This window comes from Epinephelus lanceolatus, chromosome 7, assembly GCF_041903045.1.
Source record: "Epinephelus lanceolatus isolate andai-2023 chromosome 7, ASM4190304v1, whole genome shotgun sequence".
Taxonomy (NCBI): Eukaryota; Metazoa; Chordata; class Actinopteri; order Perciformes; family Serranidae; genus Epinephelus; species Epinephelus lanceolatus.
In genome coordinates, this window is record NC_135740.1 from 42,656,427 (window position 1) to 42,683,841 (window position 27,415).

Consider the following 27,415-nt stretch of genomic DNA (forward strand, 5'->3'; position numbering starts at 1 on the left):
AACCTTGGCAGTCTAACAGAGGGAACAGCGTTATTTCCCATGTTTGGTGGCTTGTGTTTCAGAGAGAAGTGGTTACAGAGAAAACATCAATTCCTTTGTGATCGCATAAGAGAGCAAAGCAGCAGATACAAGTGACGCATGTTCATTTCTCACTGAGGATCTCTCCAGCTGTGATCAGCACCTCCAGTTTTTCAGGGGGTTATGTTTTACACAGTGACTCATGCACTTTTGTTGCATCTCAAAAAAGACAAACCGCCTGGGAATTGAGCTTTAATCTCGATGTTTGACTAACGTGACCTTTCCCTCTCTCTCGCTCTCTTTTTCCATCTTCAGTATGGGGAGGAGGAGGTGTGTTCGGACCGTTTGGACACTGACTTCCCGGACATCGACCTCTCCCAGCTGGACACCAGCGACTTTGACAGCGTCAACTGCCTCAGCGAGCTACAGTGGTGCAATGATCAGCCAGCGGACGCATCACCGGCCTCCATCCACTACAGTACGGCAGATGAGCTCTTTGAGGTGAGGCGTCTTCCCCGAAATACAGTTGAGTTATACAACGGATGTTGCCTTAACTCTGTACCTGTCCACCAAATTTCAGTCAATCCACTGACAAGTCTTATTAAAGGAATACCTCACAAGGAATCCTTCATAACACAAGGTGAGTAACTGATAAACAGATGATCATTTGTGGAGGTGAAGTATTCCTTTAATAAGATTAATCAGTGGATTGACTAAAATTTGGTGGACAAGTACAAAATGAAGGCTAATTCCCAAAATTCAGCACATGTTGGCATATTCAATTTTCATGACCCTGACAGCCCTAAAATATTAGTATGTGAGTATTTATTTTTTGGTCAGAGTTATTTTAAAGAGTAAATAAATACCATGTTATTTCAGTGTGGTCATTTTACTCATACAACACCCTGGGACTCGGGGTCAGTTGGTACAACAACCAAAGTTTCTTTTACTTTTGACACGTGCAAAGCTCCAACCCTTCACTTGATCCCTGTGCTGAAATTTGCAGCATGTCTCAGGGGGTGCTGCCAAGGTATTCCCAGTTACGCTGTGTGTAATATGATCATGGAAACAGTCCATCAGTCTGGATCGGCCCACTGCTTCTACAGGGCCAGCGAAAGCCCCGAGGCTCCAGTGTCAGGTGCCCTTGCTGGATGAATTCAGGGAATACCCTTCTGGTTCCTCTCTATCTGGAAGCAAACCCTGGATCATTGATTGTGTATAGGTTTCCAGCCCTGGCAATGTCTCGAGGTCCCATTACAGAGGCTAAATTGAGCACATCTTGAGAATAAAAAGACGACAACAGAGAGATAAAGTAGCATTTAGATCCAGATCATCGGCTATGTAACGCAACTCTGCTGGAAATTGCTCTGGTGCTGCAATGCACCGCAGAGTATTGGTTAAATGAAGACCGGCACAACATGATGGGAATGCAGGTGAAGTAAACACAGACAGTCTCTGTCTCTCTCTGTACTCTCTTTATTTTTATTTCGATCCCCATTAGCTGACGCCCGAGTGACTCTTTGTCTTCCTGCTTCGACGCAAAACTTTATGACACAGTTGGCATCTGAGAACAGACTCAAAGTACCACATTAATAGTTATCTGTATTGACAATACACTCTTTAAAAAGAAAGATGCAACAACAAGAAACTTCTTTAATGCTGCAGACCTGACCTGATAAAGAGAGGAAAGAGACAAAAGAGAAGATTCATCATGGAAACAGGCAGATTTATCTCTCTGCATCTCTGTTATTCAACCCTGTTCAGTTCTTTCTTTCCACTTTAGTTAAGACTTACACTTTTATTTCTCCTTGTCGATCTCTCCTTTTGCCTCCATTTTCCCTCTCCTTTCTATGCGGGCCATGCACCAAACGACTTGTCAACTGAATAACTGTTGCAGAGAGTTCACAAAACACTCAGGACGCCACAGTTTATTCCACACTCCTGAAGCTGCTCCTCCTTTTTGACGTCAGTATGTCAGCAAGTCGAAATATCTTGAGTATCACAATATGAATTTTTCATATCATATTAAAATTATACCAGTATTATTGTGAACGAGATGATATGACACACTCCTACTTGACGTTCCCCAAAAAAGCAAAAAGTTTAATAATATTGCATTTTGTATTATTATATATTATATTAAGTGTTAGTCTTGGCTCATGCCTGAAATACTGAAGTACAATGACATGAACACTGTCACCAACCAATAGGTGCGCTCTCTCCAGCACCAAACAGGATGCAGTGAACTGGGTGGACAATAAACATGGAGGAGATTCCATGAGGGAACAAGTCTCCTGTACTGTGGAAAAGGAGGAAAAAATAGGGGAGTTGTGTATTAAGCAAAACTCTGTGTTTAATTTTGCATGTGTCTGATCCACCAACCAGCACATCTGTACAGTCTGCTCCCACTAACATAGCCCAGATTGAGTTGAGGCGACAAAATCAAAAATGTAAAGTTTCTATGCACATACAGTTTATGTTTATGGGTTATATTGATGCTGAATTGACAAGAATACTTTCTAGAGTTACCATAAAACTTAAGTTAATAGCCCGGGCTATTATTTGATTAAATCACTAAAATCAAGAGGCCTATATTTGGGACAGGTCTTTAATTCCTTTCACACAAAACTATTGCTCAGCAAAGATCAGGAAATACAATCAAATTTTTTAGTGTAGTATGAATATTACTTGTTTAAAAATGAGGCTTCAGGTAATATATCAATTATGAATCATTCATTTAATCTAGCTTCTCAAGGCAGCGCATCAAAGAGACAGAGAGTTACGGCACTTGACGATGACAGCATCCGGCATACTGACACAACACCACTTTATCCTGTTAAAACAATACTCGCAACTTGGATTAATTTTTATCAGAATCCCTTTTGATTCTTTTGATCTGAGGACTCTTACAGACTAAAATTATATAAATAACTGACTTGGTAATTGAGGGATGGACACATATTTTAAGGTAGCCAACAAATGTTTGGTAACCAGACGACGCCTCGAACTGGGACAAGCGTTTATTTGTCAAAATGTGTAGCCAGACCAGGCTAGTAAAAGGGACTGCTTGTTTAATTTGGACTAGGCTTTTGATGAAGTTTTAGGCTATGTGTTTTTACATACACATAAAGAATTGTCATGTTTCTTAAAGGGAGTTTGGTGTAATATTTTCTACCAGAGGCAGGACGGGAAATAATCTCAAAAGGAATCACGTTAGTCTTGCAAATAGTGATGCTGCAAGATCCCCAGTCGTTGCAAAATCTTAGTCTGTGACTAAATACTCAGATTGTCTAGACATGAGGGGGTGTCAGACTTCTTTTCAAAGTCCTTTCAAAGTATTCAAGTCTATTGGAGGCATTACTGAGTTTCTGTCTGACTAAGTCTCACCTTGTTTTAATCTTTTAGCCTTTATCTGACTTCCTTTGTCTTTCTTTGTCTCATACATTTTCAGTTTTAATTAATTCTGTCTGTTGTTGCGCTGCTGCTTTTCTCTCTCTCTCTCTCAGTTCTGATTGTTTCTCTCACGCTTTTGTTCCTTGAACTTTCAATGCCTTCTGCTCACTGTCATAACCACGTAACTCACCCTTGCGTCACCGTTGTCTTTTTTATCTTCCCATACCTCCACCAGCCTCCAACCTCCAACCACGGCACATTATATTTTAGCCAATATCATATTGATCAGACTAATACAGCAGAGCAGACTGTCAGGCGGCCTTTTCGTTATAAACACGCAGTAATGAATAGAGTGATGAGCCGACAGATGAAGCCCCCCCGTGCCTCTGTCTCTCTGCTGTCCGCCGACACGCCACTTATTTACAGGAGCGTATCGGAATCTAATCCCATGTCGGGCGGGATTGATCGATGTTTGTGTGTGGCGGGGCTTCATTTAACCTTGGAGAGTGCAGGGAGGGAAACTGATAGAGTTACAAAGGTGATGTATTACTTTTATAACAATAATAATGATGTAAAGGCATCTGCACTGTCAAATATACACTCACTGGCCACTTTATTAGGTACACCTTGCTAGTACCAGGTTGGTCCCTCTTTTTAATTCTTGGTGTCACAGATTCAACAAGGTGCTGGAAACATTCCTCAGAGATGTTGGTCCATATTGACATGATGACATCACACAGTTGCTGCAGATTTGTCAGCTGCACATCCATGATGAGAATCTCCCGTTCCACCACATCCCAAAGGTGCTCTATTGGACTGAGATCTGGTGACTGTGGAGGCCATTGGAGTACAGTGAACTCATTGTCATGTTTGAGATGATGTGAGCTTTGTGACATGGTGCGTTATCCTGCTGGAAGTAGCCATCAGAAGATGGGTACACTGTGGTCATAAAGGGATGGACATGCTCAGCAACAATACTCAGGTAGGCTGTGGTGTTTAAACCATGCTCAGTTGGTACTAAGAAAATCTCCCCCACACCATTACACCACCAGCAGCAGCCTGAAGCGTTGATACAAGGCAGGATGGATCCATGCTTCCATCTGAATGTGGTTTTTCCAATCTTCTATTGTCCAGTTTTGGTGAGAAAACCCGTGTGAATTGTAGCCTCAGTTTCCTGTTGTTAGCTGACAGGAGTGGCACCTGGTGTGGTCTTCTGCTGCTGTAGCCCATCTGCTTCAAGGTTGGACAAGGTGTTGTTGCTTCAGAGATGGTCTTCTGCACACCTTGGTTGGAACCAGTGCTTATTTGACTTCCTGTTGCCTTTCTATCATCTTGAACCAGTCTGGCCATTCTCCTCTGATCTCTGGCATCAACAAGGCATTTTGGCTCACTAAATACTCAGAGCAGCCCGTCTGGCACCAACAACCATGCCATATTCAAAGTCACTTCAATCACCTTTCTTCATCATTCTGATGCTCCGTTTGAACTTCAGCAGCTCGTCTTCATCATGTCTACGTGACTAAATGCATTGAGCTGCTGCCACGTGATTGGCTGATTAGTTATTTGCGTTAACAAGCAGTTGAACAGGTGTACCTAATAAAGTGGCTGGTGAGTGTATATGTATATGTTGTGCTCTCTTCTGTTTGTCATTGACGTTGCCTTCTTTGTCTCTGTTTCTTCCTCACTCACGATGGAATCTGATTACAATCCAGGAAATTAAATTAATATCCATCAAATCTAATTATTATAATCAGGTAATATCCGTGAGTGCTTTGAATGTATAAACATACTGGTAATGCTTATGAAGCCTCTCTGATTATGATATACCCAGACAGACAGACAGACAGATATTTTAATGAGAAAAAACTGCCAATGAAATTATTTTAAAACCATGTTTCAGAAGTTAGATTCAAACACTACACAGGGACGTGAGTAAACCAGGCAAAAAAGAAACATATGTAACCCAAAGGCAAATGTAATTATCAGGAGAAGCATCATATATACTCCCACAGAGTTTAACTTTTGTTCTCTGCTTACCTAAGACTGTTTTTGACATCCTGTAGAGAATTTCAAAGTCTAAATTGCGAAGAGAAAGCGACGCTGCGAGCCCAAGAGACAGAGAATAAATTAAATAATAAATACTTTGGCAGCTGGGAACAGATAGAGCCGGATGATAAAAGAGAGAGACAGATGAGTGGAGCTCGGTGGCTTCCCGTAGGCCAGCCATGCTATCACCTCTCCACCAGACTCTGCTCTCAGCAAGATGGCAGCTCCATCACAGTAAACAACCCCTGTGTGGATGTAACAGGGGGGATGACGGGGTGGAAATTCTGGACTGAAATTACAGATAAACAATATTTTTGCCTGCTATCTTCAAAATTTGACAATTTTCATGCTTGGAAATTTTGGAAAAAAGTGTCTACTCCATCACGAGAAACCAAGATAGTGGAGAGACTGGGTGACATTATATGAGAGGAGGACAGCGCCAACTACACAAAACAAAACCCTGTTTCAGCAAATCTTCGTAGTGGTCTTCCTAATGAGGTCAAAGGTCGGAGTTACATCATCCTGAGCATGTTAATAAAGACGACAGAAAACTGGACTTTAGACAGTGGTTGATTAGAGGAAGATGGAGTAGAGGGGGATTCATGCAGTGATTCAGCAGTGACACAGTGCTGCCAAAAGACTTTTTCAATCTGCCGAGGGCAATAATTTCCATATATAAATGCAGTATATATATAAAAATCTGTCAGAGCATAGTTATTTTCCAACTGCTGTAATGACTCAAGACCAAATGACTCAAACATGGCTGTTGTTTAATGTCTGTGGAACGCAGGGCGGGGTTACACGAGGTTTAGGAAATGGGAAGTGTGCATTTTTTACATTTTTTTGTTATCCATCATAACAGCTTATTTGTGTCAACTATACAAGTGTGGTTTCTTTCTGAATTAAAGGGTATTCCCCCAAAATAAACTGATAGAAAAACAACTGATTTTGGGGGCCAGTTTTCCGTTGTGAGGTTTTCTTCTGGCCGAAACTAGACAGCGTTGACGATCGCTGTTTGATATCATACAAATAGAATGACAGACTGTTCCTTTAAACTGTTCGGTCTCACTGTATTCTCACCCATGTTCTCTGTGCTTGACTCCTTCAGATAGAAGAGGAGAATGCGGCTCTGCTCGCCGCTCTGACAGATAGTTTGGATGGCATGGTGGATGCAGAGGTGGGCGGGCTCTCTGTCTTCCCCACCCTCGGGGAGGAGCCTGACCAGGAAGAGGAAGAAGAGGACAGTCTTCCTCTCAGTGCCGAGGACATCAGCCAGTCCCTGGGGGCCGAGACAAAGGACCCACCTCTAGTAAGAGCACCTCTATACTCCTGCAGACGGGGCACTTTTTCTTTACCTTTGTTACTGAGATAAAAAATGAACGGAGAACATCCACTTCCATCCCCCCTGAGGATCCCTGACCTCGGTTTTGCAACCAATATCTGAACATTTACCCCTCGTTTAAAAAGTGGATACGTTCACCTCAAATGCCCTCGTGTTTCTTTTTTGTCAGTAGTGTTCGAATCAAAAAGTCTCTGGCAGCTCAAAAACAGCCGCCCGTTGAAGTGGAGCCTTTCATACGTGCTTCAAACAAAATTCACTCCTCTCTCTCGCCCTCGCCACGCTGTGCCTCTCCGTTCCCATGCTCCCCCTCGCTCCTTCTCCCCACTATCTTAATCTGTGTCGCGTTTGCTAACCTTGATGTTCCCCTTGTTGGCCCTGCAAGGTTCAAAGTCTGCCTTCAACTCCTGGAAAACAGAGAGGTGCCGAGGCACACTGTAACCTTTCATCTAGCCCCGTCCTGTGTGTGTGTGTGTGTGTGTGTGTTGTATTTCTGTATTTCTAAGGACCACGTGTCCACCCATGAATAGAAATAGTTTTAAATCCTTCAGCTTAAAGATGTGTTGCAAATTTTTATTCAAGGAATTTGGAAAGGAATCACAGTTGTCTTTGGGCAATGAGGATGATGATGATTAGGTTTTAATTAAGTACTGAGTCAGGCTTATATTAAGAGTATTTTGATTTCCACAAGTTAAAATCAAAAAGATGTCATAAAAAATAACAACTAACCCTAACCCAATAGCAATTATTCACAAAGTCAAAATACAGTCAGGATTTATGACAACGGCCACAAAATGTCACTTAACAAAAGGCCTTTTACTCTAAGGGGGAAAACAGAGCCTTTACTACTACGCTGAAGAGTTGCTGTGAAGCTTTCTACACGTCAAATAAACTTTAAACTTCAGTGTTAATTTGTATTTTTCACCTGGACTCTATTTTCCCATGTTTTTGTGTCGAAGTGACAATTGGGAATTCAGGGCATGTTCTCACTGTCAATTTATGTCCACTAAAAGTGTTTGACAGCATTATATAAAGGATCCCCAGTGACACAGATCTTTAAGAGTAACATCGAAACATTTTTGTTTAACCAGAAACAGCCCCAAAATCACTATTGTCGAACTATGGTGTTGTGTAACGTTAGCGTTGCATTGCTGTCTCAAAACATTCATGAAATTTATTGAAACATGCTAGTTCATTACATCATAGCATTTATGGCTGTAGGGTGTTGATACTATGGTAAGTTTACTTAATCATATCTGTAGTAAATGTAATAGTGGCTCTTATGTGAGTTTAAAAATGCACTTTCCCAGCATTTACAAGCTGGAGGAAAGGACTGTTTTCACCCTCGCCAACGCCGCCCTCACCATATTCCCTAACTGTGACAAGCCCCTTGAAACCTGAGCCAGTTGGCTTGGTGCTGTCAAAAACGTGAGAAGAAGGCAACAGGCAGCGAAAGACAAAATGAGCCAAAAATGTGCAAGAAATTAGTAAAAAGAGAGAGAGAGAAAAAAAGTTATAAACAAACAAATGACCTGGAAAAAGAGCTTAAAAATTATAATAATTCTGCAAAATAATATTAAATACATAATAATTATTATTAATAATAATTTTCCCTAGCTTAAAAAAAAGAATAAATTAATATATAAATTAATGAAAAAGAATTTTCGAAATCTATCTATTTGTGGATCATTTCTTACCAAGTTGCTCATTGCTTTTTTCCTCATGTTTCCTAAAGAAATTGCACCAATTCGCTCAGGGCTCAGAGGGTTTGAATATTTACATAAGGCGTCTGAAAGCAGCACAAGAAAAGTGATGTCACTGCAGGTTTCAACGGGCCAGAGAGAAAAAAATAACCTGTAAAAAGTATTTTTAAAAATCTGGCATACGCGAAAAAGTTCCATAGATCAGAGCAACTATATTTCATTGAAAATTGATGTTATTTTATATTCTTAAGTTAATAGAAAGGTGGGAACAAAAGGAATCAAAGGATAATTCAGGCTTTGTCCATCTTGGATCTTATTTTCTTAAGTTGTTTAATAGTTTGGACTACTCTTCTGAAATCTGGGAATGTGGTGACATCCCTGACTTAAACTGCACTTTGTCGCCACAATGTTGTCACACAGTATACGGCCAAAACTACAAAACTAGACCATTATCTTCTTGTAATCAGGTTTAAGTTGCAGGATCAGGGATAGAAGTAGCCAGGAGTCCTCACTAGTTTAGTAATCCAGACGTGTATGTGGTCCTGCAGCACGTGCTAATGTGTTTGCGTGTTTTCAGCCCCGTCCTCCCCCTCTGTGTCTTTTCACACAGTGCTGCTGGGTGCCTCTCTCTGTCTCTGTTGGCCCCTCCATCATTCCCTGAACCACACTTCTAGGAACAAACCTTGTTTTTCTCTCCTCACTCTGTTATCAGCCCCTGCCTGCACCTGAACCACGTCACCCCTAAAACACACTACACCTCCATCTCATCATACAGGAACAACAAATTGCCGTATCCCTTTACAGTGAATATTGTGCCCTACTTTCCCCTCGGTTCACTCTGCTGTCAGAAGAATGCAGGCCTGCACTTGGCTCTGGAGCTTAATTGAAGCAGGAAGCTATTTCACTGCAATAAACGTCTTATGATTACTGCTGTAATGCCACCTTATTGCACTTGTCAAGATGAATTCAGCCCACTTCCTTAATTTGACTTAAATTTCTCAGCAAAGGGGGCTGCTTACAGGGTGATCTTGTGCGCTCCGATTTAGCGGCAGTCTACAAAGATACTATTGTTTGGCAGCCATGAGTCATGCTGGTTGGCTGAATACCTAAAGCGTAAATATTCACCGAGCTGCGCTGCCTTCAATTACACACCAAGTCGTACTATAAAACAAGCCTGTCAGTGAGGTCAGAGGAGGTTAGTAAAGCGCTGTAATGAAAGGTTGGATGTTTAGCAATAGTTGAGGTTCATGGAAGTAAACTAAGCAGACAACAAACAGGACAGCAACATACGCTTGAACAAAACTGCAGAAGAGCTGCTTTTACCAAAGTTTTGACGTTTATAAGTGACTGCAAGTCAAATAGAGGACCTGCAGGTTTCATAATCCAAAATTTCAGAATTAAGACTTTTAGCCGTGCTAGCAGCGTGTCTCTGGGGACGGCAATCACCACCACTTTAGTCCAGAAAATACTTCAACATTGGATGAATTGCTGTGACATTTGGTGGAGATAACCACGGTGGCCAGAGGATGAATTGTAATGACTTTGGAGACCCTTTGACTTTTCCTCATGTCTGGCCTTGAGTGAAGTGTCTCAACAACTGTTGGATGATTTGCCATGAAATTTGGTGCTCATGTTCCCCTTAGGATGAATTCTAACGACTTCTGTGATCCTCTGACTTTTTATCCAATACTTATCATTAATTTGATTTGCCCAATACTTTGGTTTATGACCAAACTAATCACGTTCCCATCAGCCTTAGCTACCGAAGTTACTCTTTAAACTCAAAGTACGACTGTGCCTGAATACTGTAGCTGCTCACATGGCTGTGAACACAAGTTAACCCTTTTTTAATTCCACTCGAACACATATACAGCCCCTGTAATCTACTGTTCTGACTCTGACTAGGTTTTGAATACTGGTCAGGCTGATTTGATCCCTTCAATGACTTTGAAAGACTCTTACAGACTTTAAGTACAAGATATCATGTGTCATATTTCACCCTTCTGTTTATTTAAGACTGCACTGGTGCAGAATCTGACCTGCATCAGAGAGAAAAATGACCAGAGGAAGGGGCATTCCTTCCAAATGGGTGGAAATGATAATGACTGTAATGACCTTAGATGGTCCGGTACAGGAACAAGGGTAGTTTGGCAGTTGAGGAAGCCAAAAAGATGCCAAGCCTCACAGCGATAGGCATTAATGTGTAGCTTACACTGTGCTGGCATAGTAACAACAAACAGGACGCAGCCAGACAGAACTGGCTGTGTTGCTGGCTGTGTTGCTGTTAAATACCATGGAGGTATTGTTTAGTCTAAAACAGCAGGTCAGCGATACCGAGAGGTCACAACGCCATCGTCTTCAGTGTTGTGTTGCAAAACATTGCAGCCCCACATGACTGCTCTGCCCTTGTGTCACCTTGACGACTCCTTGGTTATCAGTCAACTTGTGTCAAAATAAGAGCGAGTGTGGGCTGGTTAATCAGTTACGCCTGCCAGTTTTCTGTTTCCACTTCCATCTAAGGAGGAAAGACGCTGAAGGTCAAATGAGAAGTGGTCGGTTCTGTTGGATAGTTACAGTTATATACTGAGTAGAACCTGAGTGACTACAGCGTAGGTCATGGTAGAAACCCTCTCCATCATGCTCCCATCATCTGTCAGTGTGGTGTCTTGGAATTTTCTGACATGATGACAATGAGTTTGGGTGCGAACAACGTCATCTGTGCATGAAATCTGAAAGACACAGTTTCTTTAGCATTAACAGGATGAAGAACAGGAAGTAGATTTACACTGAGAAAGCAGACAGGGAAGTAATGGTGGGATTTACTTTAAAGGGATAGTTCAGAATTTTTAAGGTATGATTGTGTAAGGTTCTTATCCGTGGTCCGTATACTACCCACAGTAGATGTTGGGCAACATGCCTCCTGTTTGGAGAAGCATACAGCAGTACCGATACCAAAGTCAAGCGATATACTTCTGTGGATGGGGACAGCAGCGAACATATTTTAGGCCCCCTCATCTGGAAAACAGTGGATTGCTCTCTTTGGGTTGGGAGAGAGTTACTTCCTCAAGCAAAGGTGTTCAAGTGTCTCTGGGTGTTGTTCACAAGTGAGGGGAGCATGGAGCGTGAAATGGATAGACGGTTTGGTGAAGTGTCTGCAGCGCTGCGGGTGCTGTTCTGGACCGTGGTGGTGAAGAGGGAGCTGAGCCAGAAGGCAAAGCTTTTGATTTACTGGTCCATCTACGTCCCAACCCTCACCTATGGTCATGAGCTCTGGGTAGTGACCGAAAGAATGAGATCGTGGATACAAGCGGCCGCAATGAGTTTCCTCCATGGGGTGTCTGGGCTCAGCCTTAGAGATAGGGTGAGGAGCTTGGACATCCGGAGGGAGCTCGGAGTAGAGCCGCTGCTCCTTCGTGTCGAAAGGAGCCAGTTGAGATGGTTCAGGCATCTGATCAGGATCCTTCTGGGCGCCTCCTGTTAGAGGTGTTCCAGGCAAGTCCTACTGGTAGGAGGCCCCGGGGCAGACCCAGAACACACTGGAGGGATTACATATCTCATCTGGCCTGGGAACGCCTCGGGGTCCCCAGTAGGGATAGACCGATATGGATTTTTTAGGGCCGATGCCGATATCGATTTTTTTCCATCACCCTTAGCCGATGACCGATTATGGACTGCCGATTTTCTTGAGCCGATATTTGGGGCCGATACTGCTTTTGCTCCCTCAATTTACATCAAAAAAATGGCACAATGATAACAAATATTACAGGTCTCAAGTTTAAAATAAGAAACATTTATTGAACAGTAAAAAATACTAAAACAAGATGGAAAGTTGAGGTAGAACAGGTAGAATATTATTATTATTAATATTATTGTTATAATACATTCAAATAAAAAAAGAGTTCAGTGCTCTTAAATCTTCCAGTAATGTCTTTATAAAATAAACAAATATTTAAGCTGAAGCATAAATAAAACAACAACTACTGTACACAGTAGGATTCAACAGCTTTGTTCAACTTAACCACATACTTACAAATGAAAAAAAGTGCCAGGGAAAAATAAATCCGCGAACCCACGCGCGTATCGGCCGATGCCGATACAAGTAAAAAACTCAAATATCGGCCCGATATATCGGCCGGCCGATGTATCGCTCTATCCTTAGTCTCCAAGGAGGAGCTGGAAAGCATCGCTAGGGAGAGGGACGTCTGGGGTGCTTTGGTTAGTCCAGGCCCTGGATAAGCAGATGAAAATAGATGGATATATTGAGAACATTTTCACAGCTTTAAATTGCTGTCAGACAGCAATTTCAGAGGTTTGTTGTTATATTGCCCTCTTCAGAGCCTCCAGATTTCATTAAGAAAAACAGCAATTTGCTGCACACAGGAGCTGCCAGTCTAATGCTGCCTTGATCAGTTAGTTTGCTTGTGTTAATGTGTGACTTTGTCATATAAACGGTTAGTTGAGAAAGTGGTAGACCAGCAGCTCCCCTGTTCAGAGAGCTAAGATTACTGAATTTGTGAATAGAGTCTGGTGGCTTTGACCAGAGTATACATGGGGAACTGAGGACATTCACGACTTCCCCATTGAAGAGGGCTGTCTGACGGCGAAGTTAAGTGGCAAAAATATTCTAGATATAGCTTACACCCAAACTGATACTGACTTTTCTTTTTTAAGGTGGATAAAATGCATTTCGCAGCTGCCCCCGTCCACAGTACATTGCTTAGCCTCTACTCCTGTCTGCTTCTCTAAATTGGGAGCAGGCCGACTGACATCTGCTGCAGGTAGTACTGGCTAAAAAATCCCAACAATCCCTTTAAACTTCAGTGGCATGAACTCCAGTTTGATGCATTTCTTTTTCTTCAAAGAGAAGTCTCGGTTTTTAGCCCAAAGCTTTCTGTTTAACGTGACCCAGATCTTTAACCTTAACGTTAAAAAAGTAAAGTTTAGTCCGGAAACTAGCAGCTTGTGCTTATAACCGCTCATAGTTCACCCTGCACCTACACTGCGTGTGTCAAATACTGTAACAGCAGAGCTGAAGAAGTCTTTCTATCCCCAGACACACAGCTCTCAGTGAACTGGCTGTTGCTTCATTCCTCTGACAGCTGGCAAGATAACACACTTTTCCAAAAGTTCCCTCTCGCACACACACATACACAGGTTCCTTTTACTGTCACACAACCACATATACTACTGCTATCACTACAACTACTGCTGCTGCTGTTTGGCTACTACTGCAGCTTGAATCTCTGCTTCTGTCTCTGTTGTTGCCGCTACAACCTCTGAAATTATTTCCCTCGGGCATCATCTTGGTACGCCTCCAGGCAGCAAGTTTGTGACAAGCAAGACGAGTCAGGCCGCCTGTCTCTTTAGAGGACTCAGAGTTGTCTGTCTCTATGTGTCAGCCCTGTGATATTCTGGCGGCCTGTCCAGGGTGTTCTCCGCCTCTTTCCCAGTGTCAGCTGGGATAGGCTCCAGCGCCCCCACGACCCCCAACGAGATAAGCGGCTACGTAAAAATGAATATTTAGTCTAATTACACACTTTAAGAGCGATACCAGATAAGAAGAATTCAGGAAATACAAATTTTCTGTCGTCTTTACTTCTAACGATCATAATGTTGCTCAGTCATGAGTCATGAGCTTCCTCATATCATTTACATGCCCAGAACACGTGAACAGCACTGTCTGTTTCTCCAAAGCACAGGGAAACTTGTTTTTCCACTTTGGATCAACCAAAAATTGTCATGCAAGGAGCTGAACGTAGGAATGTCATTTTCAGAATTTGAGAATTTGGTTCGGCAGTTTTGCAAAAACACAGTAAAAGCTCTGCATGTGGCAAGTTAATTGACAAAGTAGTGACATATAGTGTGAACTGATTGACCTCCATCTTCACTGTCTCTGTTAACGACTACACTGCTACTACTATTACCTGTAGCAGCCACTTAACTGAAGTAATACTAAACCCGTGACAGTTTAAATATCTGTTTACACTACATCTAACTATATTTATATCCGAGCTCTGCAATGACCCGGTGTTTTTCTTTTCGGCCGGGTTCATTGCCATTTTCCCATCTGGTATCTTCTCCTGTTTGTCCCAGAAAAAAAAATACTTAACAGCATTGACAGTTTTAAAATATGTTCCGTGACTTCTAAAGATCTTTTAAGATTCACTCGTCTGAAATGTCTCAGAGCTCGGTGAGGCTGCTGTGGTTCCAGGACCCCTGACAGAGAGCAGAATATTTCACTTTAACCGAATATAAATCACATCTTTCTGCATCACAGCTCTGTTTCCATTGTGTATACTATCAGTGGCAAAAATAGCAACCCAGCATTCACATGCACTCACACAGAAAAGCCTTTCTGTAATAACATTATGCTGTTTACTCTACTGAAGCTGCCAGATGTGTGTGTGTGAGTGTGTGTCTGCGTGTGTGTGTGTGTCTGTGTGTGTATGTGCTCCTTCCCTATTTCCATCAGTTGAGTGGTTCGCTGTCACATGACTGCTGTCACTCATGTGTTCAGGCCTGAGTGTGATGCTGCCCTCTACTGGTGGGAAGTGATACTGTAGCATGTGTGTTTCTGCCGATGTACAGTACACACACACACACACACACACACACACACACACGAGTCTGTGTGAAATTTTATTAGCTTGATTGGATTCACATTAAAAATATCTGCAATGTATTTATGACCCATCAAAAATGTAATTTGACATGAACTCTGATTAAATCCAGTTACATTATTTTTTATTGCTTTGTCTACAGTAATATTTTTACTCTCATACTGACATGTAGATGTAAATAAAAAGCACATTTGGAGCCCCCGTACGTAAATTATTTTCAGTCTTATTATCAGGATGTAATCACGGTTTTGTTTATATTTTGATAAGTTATAAGTGAATTTCTGGATTATAATTAAATGTAGAGTCACGTAGTCAGACAGCGCTGGAGAAAGGTCGGACCCCTTCATAATTCAGCACTAAGGAAAAAAACAAACTAAAAAGAATACTATAGAAAGGATGGATTTGCACTTAGAAACATGTAGAGAGCCAAGAGTTGCTGCGTCCGTGCGCGCTGCCATCTTACATCTTACTACTGAAGTGTTATCATCAGGCAAATGCCACATAAAGCATGTAGGCTGCTAACTTGTTGTTTCACACATGGCGCTAAAACAAAGTTTGGAGATAGATGTGGCTATGCAAGACTTGTTTTCTCAAGCTGTAACAAGCTGGAGGCATGCTACCTTCTGAGATGGGTGGCCACAGTCTACCTGCTGCGAGTCAGACCACATGACATGTGAATCGGATTAATGGAATAAATAAGTAATAAAATGACCTGATTGTATCTCTGATTAGGGCTGCCACTAACGATTATTATTCATTGTCGACTAATCTGTCGATTATTTCTTCGATTAGTCGACTAATCATTTTAACGAAAAATGTGTTAAAATGTTGAAAAATGTCGGTCTGTTTCTCCCAAACCCCAAAATTATGTCATCTAATGTCTTGTTTCCTCCTCACGCTGAAGGGTTTTAGTTCACTGTCATGGGAGAGTGTGTAAAGCTGCCAATATTTCAACGTAAGAAGCTGCAATAGGAGTATTTTGGGGTACTTTTATAGTACTTTTCTATGAAAAATGACTCAAACTGATTAGTCAACTACTAAAATAGTCACTGATTATTTTAATAGTCGATTAGTCATCGATAAGTCGACTAATCGTGGCAACCCTATCTCTGATGTCATTACAGATATGTTAACAGAAAATCAGATAATTTAAACTGTGACACATTAAAGGAAACACCAACATAAAATGTGAGAACAGCTTCAGCTTTCTTGTCCTATCCCCAAGTCTCTGAATTGGATGGATGGAACCACAGAAATATAATCTATAATATGTTATCTCATTCTATGTCTACTTAATGAAACACCGTTCTTCTTAAAGATATTCCTAAGTTAGTGTTTTGATGATGGTGGTGGAGAGCGCCATTTAACATGCAGCTCCAAAATCTCCCACAGGTGTTCAGCTGGCTTCAGGTTTGGTGAGCGTGGAGGCAAGAGATGAGCATTGTGAAGATTCTAACTGAACTCTTACCAATACTACGTATCAGTATGGTCCTTTCACACGTCTTTTTTGTTGGTTCTTTTTTATTTTTAAGAGAAAAAAATGAAACAGATATGGAACAGAATTATCATTGCTTTATTTCCTCATATGTACGGAGGTGGATGAGGCAACGAGAGATTCCTCCGCCTGTCTGTGATGCAGTTTTGCCAGATGTTTTAGAGATGGTTGGTGTTTCTGCCCTCACGTGTGAAACACCTGTTGCACTTGTGGTAGTGTAGCCACACTTTTGGACGTTAAGTTTCCTCTGCCATTGTCATGAAGATGAGGGTTTCTGTGTGTGTGTGTGTGACAGAGAGATTGGGAATCACAAAAATGCACCATAGTCTTGATCTTATTGCAAAGTAGAAATTAAGTGGTGAGATAAAAGCGGCGGCATGCTGGTGTGGGGGTTAGCATTGTCACCTCACAGCAAGAGGGTTCCTAGAGCTCCTCTGTGCGGAGTTTGCATGTTCTCCCCGTGTCAGTGTGGGTTTCCTCCAGGTACTCCAGCTTCCTCCCACAGTCCAAAGACATGCAGGTTAATTGGTGACTCTAAATTGTCCGTAGGTGTGAATGTGAGTGTGAATGGTTGTCTGTTTGTATGCGTCATGCCAACTGCCCCCCTGCGACCCCTAACAGGATAAGCAGTAACGGAAAATGAATGAATGAGATAAAAGGTGCAAGATAATATTTACTTAGCCTTAAGATAGGAAATCTATTTTCTCAATTTTTATCCAGTCCCAAAAGCAGAAGTGGTGACGTCAGAGGTTATTCATACTGTGGTCTTTAAAAATTTAGCTGCAGGGCCTGATGAATATTGAGTGTCAGTTGCCAACCACAGTGAAGGCCACAGGATATGACTGACATAATTTTCATACTCTTAAAACTCACTGAGTGAGGCCTCATGAGCTGCACAGAAGCGTCTGTAGTACATTCTTTGCAACTGCACCTCCGCTTTTTTCTGTGTGTGTGTGTGTGTGTGTGTCCCACCACAGAACAAGGCCTGCATTGATGCTGCCAGTGGAGCTCTGGCCGATGTCCAGAGTAGAGTAGAGTAGAGAAGAGTAGAGTGTGTGAGGGGCCCGGACACTGCCGGAGGGACTTTCAATGTTTCACACAGACACAAACCTTCAGTCTCCTCTTCACTCTCCTCAATGGGACTCTCAGAGGAGCATCATCACACGCTCCGAGCCAAGTTGGCTGCATTAGTGATGCAGCCGATCGTCCTGTCAGTCATTTGACCCAGATAGTATTCTGTGGTTACAGCCAGCTCTGTTGGGTGGCGATGTTGGACTCATTAAAGCATTACAGTAATATACAGTCAGTGATAGTAAACCACGACCCCGGGATGATGATGTGTAGCCTCAACAACAAACAACCAGCACTGTAAACAATAATCTGCTGTGTTTGTTTCATCTGTTCATGTCTCATCAGTTAGATTTATGACTTTCCTCTACATTCGGTTTCACATTACTATCACATAAACATGTGTGCCAGCTGCATCTCTGTGATGCCAACCTGTAAAGTGGTGTTCAGAGTCTGTCTCAGATATATGAAGTCGCCCATATAAAGTTGAATCAGAGGTGGGTCAGCAGGTTTGAGGTGTACAGTGTTTATGTTGTTCTGGCACCACCATCGAGGTCATAATCACCATAATGGGTAAATATATAACAAGATACATTATCGTAAACAGGAAACATTTGCAGTGTGGTTTTATGTCCAGTCAGTCAGTAAATTTAAAGTGAATCATCTGATGATTCAATCTGAAAGTGATTCAAACTGCTGAGTGTATTTTGGGGTTTAAGCTTCAACTCACTAAAAGCAACAAATTCAAGCTTATAGATTTGATTTGTAGTGTTCAAATGCACCTTGTGAGACAAAGATAACCAATGTCTTTACGGTTTTACAGCCACATTATGCAAGAATTAGTATTTTTGGTGCCCCTATGGTCTCTGAGTGATACTCCACTCTCGTGAATGCAAGGTAGGCTGTAACTGTAAAGTCACACTCAGATACTTCAGAAACTACTTCATAAAACTGATTATTCCACTGGGAGTTCACACGTTCAGGTGTTGAACGAGCCCCAAACTATCAGTCATTAAAGAAAACGTAGCAAACGTTTAGCTACAGGGACACCCAGAATACTGTAACTTCTTTGACTTTGCAGCTCTGACTAATCCAAACACAAAATCAGGTGTGAATTAATCACCTTTTCTCTCACGTTGATTGCATTCATTTACAAACACAATCTTCCCGGGAGTTGAGGACCTCCAATATGGCTGCCAGAGGGTGTGTTGCATTCAATGTCCCCTCTGTCTGACTCTGCAGAACCTTTTTCTGTAAATCACGTGGGAAGCCCTGCTACATATCCCGCTGCTCCAATCCTCATTCCTATCACATCTGTATTTTCTACATCGTCTCCTTCTGCAGCAAACGCTGCACAGCTTAGCGGGGGATTTTCTCCCTAAGCTGATTTATATCAGCTGATAGCCCTGTCATGAAGCTAGGCACTGGAATGAATGGATGAATAGACAGATGAAAAAAAAGCAATGAAAGAATAGTGAGGAATGAGGAGCGGTTGTGTTAATATCCATTTGAAAGGTAATGCTCAGAGGGATTCTGGAGAGGTTTGTTCTGTCTTCACTGTGACTTCCTGTTTGATGTGAAGGGAGGAGGGTTTGGAAAGATGGAGGGATGAGCGGGAGGTAAAAGAACAGAAAGAAGGATGGATGGAGAGGAGGGAAGATGGCTGTCGAAGGTCAGAGATAGAAAGTATGAAGAAATGGGAAGGGGATGGTAGCAAAGATTTATGGAGGAAAAGAGCTGGAAGACGGGATGAGGATTAAAGGAAAGGAAGAAAGGATTGAAACAGGTGGTAGAGAAGAGGTGAGGAAAGAGGATGGAAGGAGGAGTTGGTGTTAAATGAGAAGACATCAGGTGGGATGAGAAAGTGACAAGAGCCGTATAGAGGGATTGGGAGAAAGACGAGACTGATAGGATGGAGGGATGGAGGAGAAATTGAGGAGCAGAAGTCCTATTCGATGTTATTATAGAGAGAAATGGCAGAATCCTGCTCTTTAATGGGAAACGTGAATGTGCCATGTAGCTATCAGCTTTACTGATGTGATAAATGTACAGTATCGTAACCTCGTGGCCTCTTCTGCACATTATTCCCTTGTACAAACATCCATCTGCAGGGAGTTAACAGCTGACAGGATATAGATTAAAAATTGAAATGAACGGCTGGAGTTTGGACCATTTCCCACTTTCTATCAATGTGGGAACATTTGGCCCGTATAGGGACATAATTACAAGTACTAAAGCACATCCTCTTTTTTTACCACTGAAAAAATAAATAAGGAAACACCACTGCTCAAAATATGTTGGATGCTAATTTGCAAAGTTCAGCCTAACTGATTTCTCCCACCCTCTTCCTCACTAGCTGATGACGCTGCTGCTGACTCCTCCCAACGTGCCCACGGGCAACAACGCACACAAAGATAGAGTCCACGGCCATCGCTATAGCAACAGAAGCCTGCACCTACAGCCTGTCAGACCTCTGGTCAAGGTGAGGCACGAATCACTCTGAACACCTGTCCATTAAAGGTAGATTTGGCTGGTTTACAGTCAGTTTAATGTGATTTAAAACTCTCCCTAAAACTTCCTCAGACTGAAGTGGAGCTGCAGCAGTGTGTTCTGTTGTAACCCCAGACACACATCTCTGTATTCACTGGTTAACGCCTCATTCCCTGTGTCTTCTGAAGGCGGGCGAGATAACAAAGTTGGATTTTTCCAGTCACTTCCCCTCAGAGGTGACGAGTTAAGACAGAAGTAATTCGCTGTTGCATGCAGGGCCTGCAATCAGCATCAGTGCCGCTGCAGACGTTGTGCTTCAAGCAATTATTTTTTGCAGGGTAGAGTCAGATTCATACAGAGAACAGATATCAGCAATTGATTGGACATTTTGTCCAGACTGCTCACTAGAGAAAATACAGCAGGAGGTTGTTCAGATGCTTGAAATGACAAATGTTATATTTCCTCTCTTGTGCTCATACAAATAATGCCCTCTGTCTTTAAGCAGAGGTGGAGGCAGCGTGACATAGTAGGTGGATGGTTGGGTGTACTAAGTGTCTAACTTGGAGTCCAGTTGTGCTGAATTATTTAACTATGTCTACAATCTTGCCTAAACTTAAAGGGACGCCAGAATCAAAAATATGGATTTTTCCTCTTACCTGTCGTGTTCTTCATCAGTCTAGATTGTTTTGGTGTGAGTTGCCAAGTGTGGAACTAGATGGCACTCGGCTTGTGGTGCTCAAAGTGCAAAAAACAAACATTTAAGAAACTCAACAGCAATGTCTCTTTCCAGAAATTATGACACACTTACTCAAAATAATCCACAGACCTTGTTGTGAGCAGTTTCACCCACCAACTGAATCCCTGCACAGAAGGAAGCGTACATCCACTGTACACATCCAGGAAGCCATTAATATTTACATCTCAAACTTCTCTTCCATGAGTAGATGCACACTTCCTTCTGCACAGTGATATGGTTGGTGGGCGTGGTTCGATAGAAAAAGAAAATAGTTCCTACATGAAACTGCTCACAACAACGTCTGTGGATTATCTTCAGTAACCAGGTCATGAATTCTGGAAAGAGACATTGATGTTGAGTTTTTCAAGTGCAATTATTTGGTGCTTTGGTGCCATCTAGTTCTGTTATATTGGAGAGAAGACAGACATCTCTACGGCTGATATCTCCAGCACTCTGCAACTCACACCAAAACAATCCACACTGATGAACAGCACTACGGGTAAAATGTGTATTTTTGATTTTGGGGTGAACCATCCCTTTAACCAACACTAAACTTTGTCAAGTGCTCCAGGAATAAGCCCTAAAACCCAGAAATAAGTTTTGGCACCCCTTTAAATTCAACCTTCTTCCCCAGAATTTGGAGGATGCACCAGTGACGATTATATATTAAGTAAACTAAAAGTCATTACCTGAAAACGGTCCATCAGCCTGAAATATATCAAACAGCAGTGTCTCATCTCCTCAAGTATTGAATAAAATATAGCAACCAGGAAATCCTCCGCAGACCAGTCCGTCCCATTTCAGAGACTGTTGGGTTTGGCTGATGCCGTCTTCAAAGGAGGGGCCCGACGTAGACCGTAAAGGCTGCGTCCTTCCGAGACGAGACACAGCTTATAGGTTGCGGATTACAAAACTGTTGTGTCTTTGACAGGCAGTGACAAACAGTCTTATTTGTTGCACTTGTCAAAAGCTTGTGTGTGTGTGTCAGTCTTGTAAGATGTGCATCATCCTGCCTTTAAACAACATCAGTCCCACCTAAAGTCATTACATTACAGTGGATGTCTGGGGAGAGCTTCAGCATTGAGGTTTAATTATAGGCTTTTTCAGCCCCGACAAGAATAAATTATAATGGCGCTCCTGAAAAAGTGGAGGCTTCAGTACAGAAACAATAGCCTTCAGTATTGGCCTTGAAGAACTCGTATTGGGTAAACCCTGCGTCTGACAATGCTCAGATTGTTATTACACAGCATTCACAGGCACAGAAAAGCTTTCCAAAGTCCAGCCAACAGTTTTCCAGCCAGTACAACAGTTTTTATTTTCCAAATGATAGATGTCATTTTAGACTAAAAACTCTCTGAGCCTTCACACTCGCAGAGACCTTCAGCTGCGGCCCATGATAGATGTGGTGTTAGGGAAGAGAGGACATTTACAATGGCTACTGCTGTATGACTTAGCAGTAATTGGATAGCTGCTAGCATTGTGCTTCAAGTGGTCATTGATTACAACACCAGTCATTTATCTTGTACAAGCATAAAGTATGGTGAGCCTTCACACAGCCTTCTGCTCTGGCTCAAGCGAGGAGGATACAAAGTACATACAGGATGCAGTGCGGGGATAAGCCAAGCCTGTATCCATCACACACCCTCCTAACCTCGCTCTGTCGAGCTGTGTGTGTGTGTGAGCTTTAGTTTTAGAGTCGTGTGGCTTTGCCGTGGCAGATGGCAGGAGTATTGACTGACAGGGCAAGAGGGCAACAGTGAATCATAGTTAGGCTCTCTCCTCTCTCTGTATGAGCAATATAGAATCAGCCGTTTCATCGCAGCTGCACACTGATTCATCCCTCACAAAGTCGTAAGCAGAATATACTGCTGTGTGCTCAGTGTTCCTGTATCCAGGGCAGGAAATTGAAGACGCACCCATGTGTTCACGGGTCTGTTTTTCTTTTGTTTGGTGGTTCATTTTTCTTGTGCCCATGAACTACCGTTGACAGTGTGATGAGATATTTCCAGCGCAGCTTCAGTGGAGTTTGATCGAAAATGAAAAATGTTTAATCTAAAGCTGCAACAGTAAATGTCAGGGTTTAGTGTCAGCTCCTCGGAGTCAAAGACTGAGGGCTTTTCAATCTAAGGGTGCCATTTCTTATCGATGTCAGGTGACAGAAGCCAAATTAGATGATGTGTTGCATTCTCGAATGTCTACGAAATCCTTTGTTTTTTGTCCGCTAAACTCAGGAGCTTGAAAACCCCAAATTATTGTACGCTCGTTTAAAAGTTTAGGTTCTGATCAAGATGTCTGATAGAGTGACTTACCTGACAGGCCAAACTGTGTGGTTGCTGATGGTTATTTCCACATACTGTATAAAACAATTGTCATAGCCACTATGACGTCACACATTGGCTTGTGCAAAGCCTTGAATTTGGCATTTTGGCTGTTGCCATCTTTGATTTTTGGAGCCAGGATTGACCATATTTAGACAAGAGGGTGGGGATAACCCTAAAGCTAGCTGCTAACTTGGTTAGCACTGTGTACTTACAGCTATGTTTAACTGTGATAATAGTAACGCTAATGCTAATTTTCACTATCTGTACTCAGAGGAGAAACTGACCATCGTATTTTAGTAAGACTTTTTTAAGGTGACCAAAATGTTACAGTTAACTTTCGTGAGCCGAAAACACACTAAGGTAGTGACAGCTACGGATGCTCCGATACTCTGAATCTGGGCTCAGGCATGGTCACGTTACCTAAACAAAATTGTTGCTGCTGTAGCTACTTGTCAACAGTTGGTACCTACCTGCCATTTATAGTGTAGATGGTGTAACGTGACTTCAGCCAGATGGTCTGACATCATTCTGACCAAATTTGGTTATGTGAGGGGAAGCAAGTGTTCCCAGAAACTGGTTGTCTGAATTGCAGGAAATAACAGCTGAAGTAATGGAAATTACCAACAGTGCCGACAATGGTTGTTTGTCAGACACTATATATTGTCATGATATTCCAATCCTGTGGCTTTCTCTTGAGATTAAAAGACCCTCAAATGTGGAAGTCAATGTCTCGTGTATGCTACAGCATAATTGGCATTGTCGGCAGGATACATTGTTGACTCACTTTTGAAACCAGCCTCAAGTGGCCTTCAGAGGAACTGCAACTTTTGGCACTTCCATGTTGGCTTCGTTTTTTAGTCCCCAAGGTGACAATTGGTTACGTCACTCTCAGACTCTTTCTTGGCTTACCATCATAGCATTGCAGTTTTGTAGTCTAATCAACTGTTCGCAGACAAGGTTAACAAGATCAGGGTTACAGGTCTAGATTCTCACCTGTTTCCCTCCTCTCATAAATTCAGGTCTTTTCATTTGTCCATTATCTTTTTATTTGTACAGTGGCTCATAACTGCCATAAAACCAGCATCAGAGGTTGCATATGATGCCCAAGCAGGAAGGAGAAAACTCACACTGTGCTATATAACTATATATATAACCGTTTATAGATTAGACTAAATGGCCGTGGCAAAAAAAAGGAAGTGTTGGTCTGAAATATTGGTCGTTGCCCCCAGAGGCTTTGTTGTAGCCAAACTGATATTCGATGAGTTCTGAGACTTGATTGTGTGCTAAATGTGTTTGCCACGTAGAGAGCAAACAGTTTGAGGATAGAGTCTCACATTGGTATTTCTGTTTGTGTCTCCGCCCTCAGAGTGACCTCCGTCAGGAGCGGAAGCCCCGAGCGGTGCGTCCAGCAGGCCGCCTGTGCACCGAGCTCCACCGCCACCTCACCACCGCCCGGGACTCCGAGGACACCCCGGCTGCCGACACAGAGGAGGACGAAGAGGAAGAAGAGGATGAGGACAGTGAGTCGGAGGAGGATGAAGAGGAGGAAGGGGAGGAAGAAGAGGAGGAGTCTTCCAGCAGCGAGGTGGAGGGCAGGGCGGTCGTGGCTGCTGTCCCCGCTGAACCAGCCAAGCCTCAGTTCAGCTCAGAGAAAGAACTGCACTCAGTGGTGGAGTTGATCACGTACATGCACACCTACTGCCTGCCCACACGCAAGCAGCAGGGCTGGGAGCGTAAGGACCGTGACGTCCCGAGGCCTCGGGCCAGACCTGAGGCCTCCCGCCTGGCCACCACAAACTCTCACAGCAGAGTTGTCTTGGTGGCTACTCCCGGGACTAGTGGGGGCTTAACTGGGACAGGCAGCAGCATCCCCAAGAGGCTCCCCTTTGCAAGGCGAAGGGAGATGAAGGCCAACTCCCTTCTCCGTGAGCTCCTGCAGCAGAGCAGCTCCTTCGATGTGAGCAAGCCTTACAGACTGCACAGCCCTCCCTACTCCCACTCCCACAGCCCCAACAGAGTAGGAGTTTCTGCTCCTTCTGCCTCAGCTAAATCAGCCCCAACCCACTCCCCCAGCTCCACCACCCCTAAGCTAGAGCTTCGTAAAGACTCTTCCTCCCCTGAGAGGAGAAGCCTCTCCTCTGAGGCACCTCAGAGCCCAGAGGAGACAGCAGAGGACAGCGGCTCTTTCTCGGTCCGGCGCTCCCGACGCCTGGCCTCCTTCCCCAGCCGCTTCGCCAAGAGGCTGCGGCCTGCACGCGTGAGGGAAGCAGAGGGGAAGGACAAGGAGGCGAAAGAGGAGGGACAAGCAGGGGTCAAACTCCTGCCCACCCAAGCAGGAGGGGTGACGACGACGGAGACGCAGCCAGAGCAGCTAACGCCAGGTAGCGGCAGCGCTGGTACAACGGAGCAGACCAAACCTTGCTGCCACAATGGTGAGATGGGGCGGAAAGATACGGGCACCATTCACACTACAGGCTTTTATTCTCAGTTTTTATATGCTAATATCACATTTTATTTGGATGGCTAACTGTCATCCATATCTCATAGAAACTATTCAAGTTTGGCCCATTGTTTGGCTGTCTCTCCATTTTTGTCTCGTCATCCTCTGAGCTAACATGGCGCTGCCAAGCTGCTGTAACACTGACGTTCTGACAAATGTGACGGTGTGAATGATGTGGAGTTCATTTCATGTCTGTGATAAGTCACATATACTGAAGCTCGAATGTCTCACCACTAGGTTTAAAACATGATCCATGTGATCCAGAACAGAGTTTAAAAATGTGACTGATTATTAAGATCTGAGTCACATAATCAGTTAGAAAATACCAGAGAGAAGACACTCAGTCGCAGAGTAAATGTAGCCTAAGATTCGTTAAGGGAAAAATGACGGTGAAACACTTTTCTGAGCATGTAAAGTTATGCATGGTTGTAACTTGCTTTTTATTCTGATTGCAGAGAAGCGCGCCTGCCTCTGTCTGCCTCTCAACCCCAAGTCCACAGGGTGAGTTTCTCTCCTTCTGTGAGAAGTACCTGCTGTGTTTCATCATACAAGAGTGGCTTTGTAAAAGTACTCCTTCATTTTTCATGCAGCATTTTTGTCTGCAGTAGCAGAGTTAGTTCTTAATGTTGAGAATTGCAGAAGCATCTTTTCGTAAATGTCTTTTGTTCGTGGCTCTTATGGAACTTTCAGTTGATTATAATCAGTCTGTGCAGGATTCTGCAGGCTTTTTTTGGGGGGGATTGTTGCGATATTAAGAGCCTGATTTACTGTAGCTTTACTAAAAAATTACAATGCATGTTTTCAGACTGTCTTTCGTAAATAAAATATTCGTTCCACTGAGGGAAATGGTTTCAGCTTACAAAAATAAACAGAAGGTCTGCATCAGCACATGTAGTTATATTTCTGGGAGCTGCATGTCAGGCTACGGCGTAGACTCTATGTCGACGATGTGCCTACGCTGTGGAAGTATGAATTCTGCCTTACAGTTTGGAACTTCATCTCCATGTGAGATATCCAACTTTGTAATTACAACCAAATAATAATCAACCATGGTGAATTACAACCAAATTCACCAAGGCTGAATTTTTAGTGTGCTAATTTTCCAGGAATCTAAAATTCGTCTTTATTTTTGCATTAAAACAAAAAAGCTTGAGCAGCCTCTGCAGAGCAGACAGGTGTAAGGTAGATGCCCCCTGGGAAATCATGCGATGACAAACATCTGCTTTGATGAAGAGAAATGTTAGACCTGGGCCTTGATGCAAACTGCTTCTTAAAATTCAGATTGCTAAATATTTGGACAGGTGCAAATATCAAACAACATCTGGTAGTTATTAAATGACTGAAGATTGTTTCTGTAAAATTTTCCATTTGGGCTCAATGTTGGGCCGGATAGAAGCCGTTAAGAGTGTCTTTGATGATAATTAACGTTGTGTTAAAGACTCTAGATAATCATCAACTCGAGCCAAAGTGGAAGATATAAACTTTAAATATGAGCTTTTATCACTCCTCTAGATGCACTGATTTGAATGCAGACTATGTAAAATTACTGTATTGTCCAAGTCCAAGCGTGCATTAGTATGCACTTAAATGTATAATAGTTAAGGCTCCTCTTCCAGGTGGAGTTTCCTCTCCTAACATCTGATGTAAATCCCAAATGGTTTTGAAGCTGCTGTTCCACATTTCTGA

The 27,415-nt window shown here is 42.8% G+C and overlaps 1 protein-coding gene across 1 annotated transcript in view; it reads left to right on the forward strand.

Moving 5' to 3' along the window:
* ppargc1b (peroxisome proliferator-activated receptor gamma, coactivator 1 beta) overlaps positions 1 to 27,415 on the forward strand; it is a 133,964-nt gene that overhangs the window by 89,697 nt on the left and 16,852 nt on the right. Inside the window, exons 2-6 of the mRNA XM_033633823.2 lie at positions 334 to 519; positions 6,566 to 6,766; positions 20,039 to 20,164; positions 24,596 to 25,661; positions 26,185 to 26,230. Of these exons, the coding sequence (XP_033489714.1) occupies positions 334 to 519; positions 6,566 to 6,766; positions 20,039 to 20,164; positions 24,596 to 25,661; positions 26,185 to 26,230 (1,625 nt within the window). The remainder of the gene's footprint in view (positions 1 to 333; positions 520 to 6,565; positions 6,767 to 20,038; positions 20,165 to 24,595; positions 25,662 to 26,184; positions 26,231 to 27,415) is intronic.